This window comes from Sebastes umbrosus, chromosome 2 (assembly GCF_015220745.1).
Source record: "Sebastes umbrosus isolate fSebUmb1 chromosome 2, fSebUmb1.pri, whole genome shotgun sequence".
NCBI lineage: Eukaryota > Metazoa > Chordata > Actinopteri > Perciformes > Sebastidae > Sebastes > Sebastes umbrosus.
The window spans coordinates 32,796,010-32,805,213 of record NC_051270.1 but is presented as its reverse complement, the minus strand read 5'-3'; the positions used below and the strand labels follow the sequence as shown (position 1 = coordinate 32,805,213).

Below are 9,204 nucleotides of genomic sequence, written 5' to 3'. Positions count from 1 at the left end.
GCTGGCTGTTAGAGAGAATGCAAATCTAAGGCACTTCCGCAATTGCTTCACTTTTCAGATGCCGCAGTTGCCCACTGATCTAGAGCAACAAGCCCAGCACCTTTCAACTATTTGAAATGTCTGCTTTAGTCATCAACCAAAATATTCTCCGGAAAATATCAAATAACATAATGTACATAATGAAGTATTCAAGTAGTACACCGCCTGGAGCAACGTTTTGATTGTTTAATATCTTTGTGATATCCTTGAGTCGTCCCTAGAGTTGTTAAATGTGATCTAATACCTCTGTCGTGCAGAAATTGCTTCTAAATTGCCTTATGTCATAATAAATCAAGGCAAATGCCCGGACTCAACAACACTGTGTCACTTGTTCCATGTGGCAGAAATATGCCACTGGCGGCTGGCACTAATCAGACCTCGCATGACTTTGATTACCAACTCAATCAAACACAATCAGGAGGAAAGTTGGAATGCAATCAATCCCTCGCAGTTAGGATTCAAGCCATTTGTCAGATCTAAACAATGCAACAACAAACCAGAAAACAGGAGGAGTCAAAGAAATTTACAAAATTGCAAGAAATCACAGAGATTTTTGATTCCTGAACCACCCAGGAGTAGTTCTTAGTCTGTCAGGAAGCGTAGAGAAACTCCCTAATATCAGTATCGGCCCCAAATATCCAGTGTCAGTCAGGCTCCATAACACAGACTCATTGCTGTTACTGTACGTGGGCCGATCATGCTTACTGTCGTGCATAGCCAACCCTCAAAGGCCCAGTCTGAGCCAGGAAAAACCCTGCTTTCAAGCAACTGACCCGACTTCTTGACCCTCAAGTGTAGACAAACATCATTCAAGAGTCATTGTTTTCACTTTTGGCAGCCCCACTGGAAGGGACGCAGACTTCTTCAGAAGGTTCAAGAGCATTCCTCTGCTTTTGTGATAAGCCGTGGCCTGTTAGTGCTAAGCCTGGGGAGTGAAAACTTCAGGCTGGCCAACAAGCTGTGTAAGCAATGACGGGAGCTGCACTAATTGAAGAAAGAGCATTGGACTTAGCGCTGGACCAGGAGTGAGCCTGTCTGTCCTTGTTGCTTTTGAGATAGGAAGACCACACAGCCACATCCACACACTCGTGTTTTTGTTACATCATCTCAACAGAGGGTCAAAGGAACTTGCTCAGATGACCTGCTTAGTTAGAGGTAAAACAGAAAAAAAGACGTTACTGATGCACGTTGGATGTAATGAATGAAATGCAGCAGAGGAAAATGAAACTAAGAGTGTCTGGCTCCACAGTAAACCATCTGTTGAGTGTTTGATGGTTATCTATTTGTACTTTAGAACGTAACTGCCATTAAACAATCAGGAAATAACTTTTTATTCTCTAATTCACCACTCGCCCTCGCAACCTCTCTCTCTTTTTCTCTCTGTCTTTTTTTAATGAGTTGGGAAGCCGACAGCAGAGCCTTACTTTACTTTACTTTTTAATGTTATCAAACAAGGAGAAATGTTCTCCCCTTGTCCTAAATCGATACTAGAGTACTTCCTTGTTTTATGAATGAAGCGGTAGACAAGTTGAAGCAGTGGTGCTGTGTGTGTGTGTTTCACCAATCAGCAACGGTCATCCCTACGATCCCCATCTAGAAAGTTCCTGTACTTTCAGAAAGTGCTAGCCCCTGATCAGGGCCTTTTTAGGGGGAAAAAAAGGCCCCATAAAATGTCTCCGGAACTTAATTTAGACGTTGAAATACAATGAGTTCCTCAAAAGGTTCTTAGTTCCAGGGGATCAAAACGGAGCTATTGTCACTGACTCATCAATCATGGGTGATTATAAAAAAAAACACATAGTTTTATCTGTTTTAAGTCTTTGTACTAAAATCTGTGGAATATCAATATCTTTATGGCACAGTTAAGCCATAAAATATTAGTCAGAAATTTGTCAGGTGTCACAGTGTGGTACCCCTAATGGAAACCAAATGAACATAAAAAAGGCACTTCTTACTTATTGGTGGGGACAGAGTGGGGCCAAACTGACACATTCAATCAGTTCAGTGAATGCTCCTCTGAGAATTATACGTTTTGAACGTGTTGTCCTATTGCTTACTGACTTTTATGAGAGCCAAATATATAGTCTTTAGGCTATTGTAAAGAGAAAATGAGTGAACTAGAGCAGTTTTAGCTTTTCTGTCTCTGATGTCACATAATGGAAGTATCTGACCTTAACGAAGCACATGGGGCGAAAGTTATCTTCTTCCTGCTGTACATATATTTGACAAGTACTTGTGTGTACTATGTTTCCAGTTTATTTTTTTTCTTTATTTTATGTCTATTTGATTGCAAAGGTCTGCTATAACTGCTACCACATGTTAAGCCTTTGTAATGCTGTCGTTGACTTCATGTGAGTGTGTTGTTTTCCAGGCTCTGTGTGTGGTGAATGTGTATGAGAGAGAGAGAGAGAGAGGAAAAGAGACAGATATGCAGTGACAAAGAGAGAGGAATAAAGAAAGAATGTATATGTGTTTCTGGTTACTCAGTGTGCTCCCCCTTTTTCCAAAAGACATAAATCACCCTAAATCACTGATGTATCCCCCTCCTTAATGCATCATAATTGCGTTATCTATTACCTTTATAAATCTTTAACTCAACAACAGGGTTGCCAAGGTCAGCAGGAAGCAGAGGAGGAGAGGTTATGCAATGTTTTTTTTTTAAATATAACAACATTATAACAATTCAGAAGCATCTCTCCTCGACGCCGACATGAATCACGGTCTGAGGGTCCGGGAGGGATGGAGGCTTTTTCCCATCAGACGACTCCGTAAATCTGCCCCAATGACCGGCAGGTGAACAAATAGAGCAAATGAGAGGCTCCAGGAAGGGAAACGTAGCTGCAGAGGATGAATTAAAAACCGTTGGAAAACGACTTAAAGAGAAGGCGATACTGTTTGTGCGTTGAGTGAATAAACTGTGGAATTGTCTACTCATGGTTGAGCTATGCATCACCTCCGCAAAGAGGCACACGCTGATGAGGGCAGTGTGCACTTTTACGAGGTCTGGTTGATTAGAACCTCAATCACCCCCACTCGCTTCCTATTTCTGTCGACCTGTATCAGCTGCTCTGATTCCCTCTATCCATTTCTTCAAGGTCCTACTCGCCTCCTTCTTCTTCTTCTTCTTCTTCCTCACTTTGCTTCAGATAGAGGAAGTGGTTTGTGTGCAGACTGTGGCTGGCTGGAACACAACGCTGTGCACCGGGGAAGCCGAAATTTGAGCTGCTGTGCATTAAATGTTCCACTAGAGCAACAATTTCTGTGAGGGGAAATCATGCGGTGGGCCAGTGTTAAAGGCTGGGACGGGGAGGGGGGGCTCAGTCAGGGTAGGAAGGAGAGAGAGAGCGAGCTGAGGGTAGTAATGGGGGGAACCATGACTCTACTGTAAATAAGAACCATTCTGGTGGTCGAGTTGGTTTCAGTGCACGCCATATACTGTAGATCTGGATTAAAATCGGACCACATACCTTTGTCACATATCATCGTCTTCTTTCGCCACCATCAGTCTAATCTCTCTCTCCCTCTGCTGTCAGCCGGCCAGCAAGGCAGAAAAATAAAAAAGAAACACAGAAATGACTTAGAGAGCAAAAGAGTAATGTATGTGCAGTGTCAGGGCTCGGGCTTAAGGACGTCCTGTCGTCCAGGTTGACCGGAAAACATATGATGGGGGAGGATTAAAATTAATTTTGGGACGAATTTGGGACGAGAGTTTTATTAAACCTCTTTGACAACATCAACACACACACGCACATAGCATACTGTCAGTGCCCATCACTTTAAATGATTAACTAAAGATAATGTATTTAAACAAAGATTTTAAATTTGGGAAGGTCCGTATTTATTTCGGGACGATTTCGGGAGGATGGGGAAAAAAACTAGATTAGAGCCCTGGCAGTATGTGTTAGAGTTACAGGACACAGAAACGCAGCACCACCTGTGGATACTGCAGGCTTCAATCCAGGACATATTTTGGCATTTAATTTTAATTTGTTGCAAGGCTCAGTGTTTTATGAGAGCTTGTGGAAGTTGTGTGCTGTGGATTTGTTGCGATGCCCATTACTAGTTTACTGACGGATTTACAGATTTGTAGTGAGGGCTTACCTCAGCCCAAAAAGGCAGCTCTAAGAACAGCAGAGGAGAATATTCACTGGATTAAAAGAACACACAGCAATGTAATCATACACATCTCCTGATTGAAGGATTAAGAACCTCATTTATCAGATTATGGCTATATTGGTGAAAAAAAAAAAATGGATATTAAAGGACCAGTGTTTAACAATTAGGGGGATCAGAAAATGTCTTTAACGCATTAACACAACTTTCGATTTTAGGTCAGAGTAGGCTCAGTTTTTAAAGCTACGTATAGTGAAGATAGTGGTATCATATGAAACTAGAAACTAAGGAATCCATTGGTACCAACCATGTCATACTAGCTTGTCGGGAAGGAGGTTAAATAACACTCCAAACTTACGCTGAATTTTGGCAAAAGAAAAACTGGCATTGCCATTTTCAAAGGGGTCCCTTGACCTCTGTTCTCAAGATATGTGAATGAAAATTGGTTCTATGTGTACCCACGAGTCTCCCCTTTACAGACATACCCACTTATGATAATCACATGCAGTTTGGGGCAAGTCATAGTCAAGTCAGCACACTGACACACTGACAGCTGTTGTTGCCTGTTGGGCTGCAGTTTGCCATGTTATGATTTGAGCATATTGTTTATGCTAAATGCAGTACCTGTGAGGGTTTCTGGACAATATTTGTCATTGTTTTATGTTGTTTATTGATTTCCAATAATAAATATGTACATACATTTGCATAAACAAAGCATATTTGCTCACTCCCAAGTTGATAAGAGTATTAAATACTTCCTACAAATCTCCCTTTAAGGTACATTTTGAACATATTAAAAATGTGCCTTCCCTAATATTTTTCTAATATATATATTTGTCTGTATATTATTCATAAGATTCTTTATTTAATAATGCTTTATATATTAATTTAGTAGTGAACATGTTGGGCCTGTGGGTGTGTGTTTGTGTGTGTGTGTGTGTGAGTGCTTTCACTTGTAAGAAGATACAATGGAAACTCAACAATGCCCTGTTCCATCTCAGCTGTCACTGGTATGCTGCTAGCTGTGTGGAATAAAGCTCTCTAAGTGCTTCAAGGTATCTAAACACAGGGAACACCTTTATTTTATGATGTGTGCAAATTTAAAGTGATTTATTCGTCACATTTATAATGTGTCCGTGTATGTGTGAAATGTGTGGTAGAAGCAGACTATTTAACAGTCTTTCAGAGCAAATAACCACAAGGTAGACGAGTGATACTTGTCAGTTTGCTTTTCACAACAGTGATCTCAGCCACAGAGAATAGGGGAAGGAAACGAGCGAAACTAGAAAAAACAAGGGAAACACAAGGGAAAGATAGCAGCTTTTATTAGTTTCACAGGATTGTCCCGTGTTGTTGACCTATGCCCATGAAATTATCCTTATTGCTTGCTTATCGCGTCTTGCGATCTCGCTTGGTCTTCCTTGGCTCTCGAATCAGCACAGGTCTGTGTGTTTTGTGTACTTCCACTCAGGGATGTCACGAGAACCGAGTCGATGCCAAAATTTTAAAAAAGTGACGGTACTCTTTTTCTACAGTACTGAAGGTACCGTACGATGCCTGTAATGGTCATTGGTAGGGATGTGACAGTGAGGAAAATTTCCCACCGGTTAATAAACTTAATAAACACCGGTGTTACCGATTACCGACATTTTACAAGAAAGATGACGGTCAACATGTGCAGAGCGCTGACTCTGATCTTTACCGTCGGGTGGCGGCCTCTCCGGTAGCGCTTTTGCTGCGGGGCTCCGCTGCGGGGGTCTACCTGGCGCCGCTGCTCTGTGCACACCGGCTGTGACGGCTCCATCTGCCTCGCGGCGATTACCTCATTAACGTTATGGTTCCCTTATAGCATTGAGATTAAACGTGAAATATTGCCAAATAGGTGCGTTTGCTTTTCGCTTCAACAATAAATCCTCTGCCTTCTGCTCCTACTACTCTGAGCTGACGGACCAGATGCATTCACGGTCAGTATGTAGTGTCCGTCGTCTGACTATCGATTGATAACTAGCCGCTGATACACCAAAATGAACGAAATGGGTCAATTCTTTTTATTTATTACTTAAAGGCTACGTGCCTTTGTTTTTTGTAATGTTCAAATGTTTTTAATAAAAGAGTGCGTGTTGAATTACATGGGATTTATTGTTGTTGTTGTGGGGTTTTTTACCGTGGTATCGAATTGGTATCAAGAATCGTGGAAATTCACTGGTATTGGTATCGACTACTAGATTTCTGGTACCGTGACATCCCTAGTTCCACTTGTTGAATACCAGCACCCTGCCCTCTGCGAGGAGTGTTCAGTGTTCAAGGTTCAGGAAGATAACGAGAGGTGAGTGGCTGACGCATAGCTCGCGTCAGATTTACGGTAGACAGCAGCTTGGGTGAAACTGTGGCTGTGTTCAGACCGCTGTTGCTCGGACAAACCAGGAACTGGGACAAACAAAGGAGTTCTGAAGAAGCTAAAGAAGCGAACGGAGGGCTTCCTGTTGTTTTAAGAAGAGCGTTACTATGGGTAAGAAGACACAACATTGCCTGCTGCTTTTGCTGTGTTTGTCAGAGCTTGTTCACTATTCAGCTGCCTTGACGGTTCGGCCTGCCGTAGTGGAAATAAGCTATGCTAAAAACAACAATGAGACTGTGGACAAATACTGTGAGTGTGGGGTGTACGGTCGTAACTCTCCCTTAGAGAAAGCCTTGGGTATTGTCACGCTTCCCAGTGAAGACCCCAAAGGCTGTGGCTCAGATCCTGTCTACAATCGCAATTCCAGCTCCCCACCATGGATAGCCCTGGTTAAAAGGGGCAACTGCACCTTCAGTGAGAAGATCAATGCTGCCAAACGTCAAGGAGCAGCTGGTGTGGTGGTGTATAATGTGGACGGCAGTGGCAACAGCACCACACACATGGCACACTCAGATGCAGCTGGTATTGTGGCTATCATGATTGGCAACGCTCAGGGCACGGAGATTGTCAAGTTGGTGAAGAATGGGACAGATGTGAAGATGATTATCGAAGTACGCAGCTATCTCGATGACCCGATGTTCCAATCAAACGTTCTCTACTTGGCCTTCATCCTCATCATTGTGACAGGAGCCTCCATCCCTTACTTTGCGATTATCTCCGTAAATCGTCTCTACGGTCTGAGTATGCATAGGCGCAGTGAGAGGAGGCTGAAATCTGAGGCTAAGAAAGCGATTGGGCGTCTGCAAGTACGCATACTCAAGACAGGGGATGAGGAAACTACCTCTGAGACCCATGTGTGTGCCATGTGTATCGGATTTTACAAGGCAGGGGAAGTTGTGACGGTGCTAACATGTGACCACATCTTCCACAAACCCTGCATCGAGCCATGGCTGCTGGAGAGGAGGACCTGCCCCATGTGTAATTGCGACATCCTGAAGGCCATGGGGGTTGAGGAGGAATCAATAGAGAGCCTTTCTGATGAGTCACCACCAGAGGTCACTGTGATCACAGTGACGGGAGCAGAGCCCATTTACGAAGTCCCACTGACTGACCCAGCGAGCCCTGACCCAGAGAGACAGCAGCATCGCTATGACAACAGCGCCTTCGAGGGAGACGCAGAGGCTGGGAGGAGATGAACAACAGCAACGGGAACAAAACAGCAACAAACCAGGACACAGTCAAAGTCCCTATATTTTTCTGAGATACGCTGAACCAGCACAAAGGAATCAAACTTTAATGTTCCAACAGGTGAAACAATCCTCATCTTGTAATGCAGGCATGCTAAAAATAGATTTCAAAAGAAATTCCAAGGATGTAAAATGTTAATGGACCTTGTGTAATTAGCCTGTATGACACTGCATTTCCTTTGTTTCTGTCTTGGTGCATGTGTGTAGGGGTGGGCGATACATCGAATATAGTCGATGTATCGCAGCTTGTCCCACGCGTGGTACATAAAATGACTATATTGCGAACATCGACTACAAATTGTCATGTAATGTTTTTAAGCCATCCCGCCGGCATGAGACTCGCTTTGGCATTTCCTTCTGTCCCTCTCTCCTTCGGCTCCCTCTCACACACACATACGTCACAGACTCCGCCCCCATCCAGACCTCTCTCCTGGGAGACTGTGTGTCATGGGTGTGTGTAGGGTTTTACCTGCATAGAGAGTTATGAGGCGGCGGCCTCCGTCAAATTTCGCTCCGCCTCCAGCTCTCGATAAAGCTCTGACGGGTGTCTTCATGGAAAACACTATTTTCTAACAAGCATTGCACTTGATGGATTTTTGTCATTTGTAACTGCATTGGCGGCATTACGTCGCTGTGTTGGCGCTGTAACAAACAGCACAGTGAACCAGAAAAGCCGCTGCCAAAACTGCCAAAGAGGAAGAAACGAGCCGTCTGTTTTGGTTTTCGGCCGGATCGCTGCTAAGCAGCAGTGTTACCGCTAGTAACGTTTTCACCACAGCAAAAAAAAACACTAAAGTAAACAAAACCCACTTTATGATAATCACATGCAGTTTGGGGCAAGTCATAGTCAAGTCAGCACACTGACACACTGACACATTGTTGCCTGTTGAGCTTGAGTTTGCCATGTTATGATTTGAGCATATTTTTATGCTAAATGCAGTACCTGTGAGGGTTTCTGGGCAATATTTGTCATTGTTTTGTGTTGTTAATTCATTTCTAATAATAAATATATATAAATTTGAATAAAGCAAGCATATTTGCCCACTACTATGTTGATAATACTTGACAAATCTCCCTTTGAGGTACATTTTCAACAGATAAAAAATGTGTGATTATTTTGCGATTAATTCCGATTAACTATGGACAATCATGCGATTAATCGCGATTAAATATTTTAATTGAATGACAGCCCTAACTAATAAGCATGTTTTCTTTAGTGTGTAATCAGCTGTAACTAAGAACTGTTGTATTGTTGTTACCTTAGAAGGAGCTGTTTGTATCTACATAGGGAGCAGGTCCTCTTCACAGAGTCCGCCATGTTTCTACAGTAGCCCAGAACGGACAAACCAAATACTGTTAACTTTTCCTGCTTGGGCCAGAGTCGATAACATTATTCGCTGCTGTCGC

At 43.0% G+C, this 9,204-nt stretch overlaps 1 protein-coding gene across 1 annotated transcript; it reads left to right on the top strand.

Annotated features, from left to right (window-relative positions):
• The first annotated feature begins 6,485 nt into the window (after positions 1-6,485).
• Positions 6,486-7,876, top strand: LOC119477375 (RING finger protein 148-like). The gene has a single exon (XM_037751451.1). The coding sequence runs from the start codon at positions 6,658-6,660 to the stop codon at positions 7,744-7,746; it is 1,089 nt and encodes a 362-aa protein (XP_037607379.1). The 5' UTR covers positions 6,486-6,657; the 3' UTR covers positions 7,747-7,876.
• Positions 7,877-9,204: the final 1,328 nt, after the last annotated feature.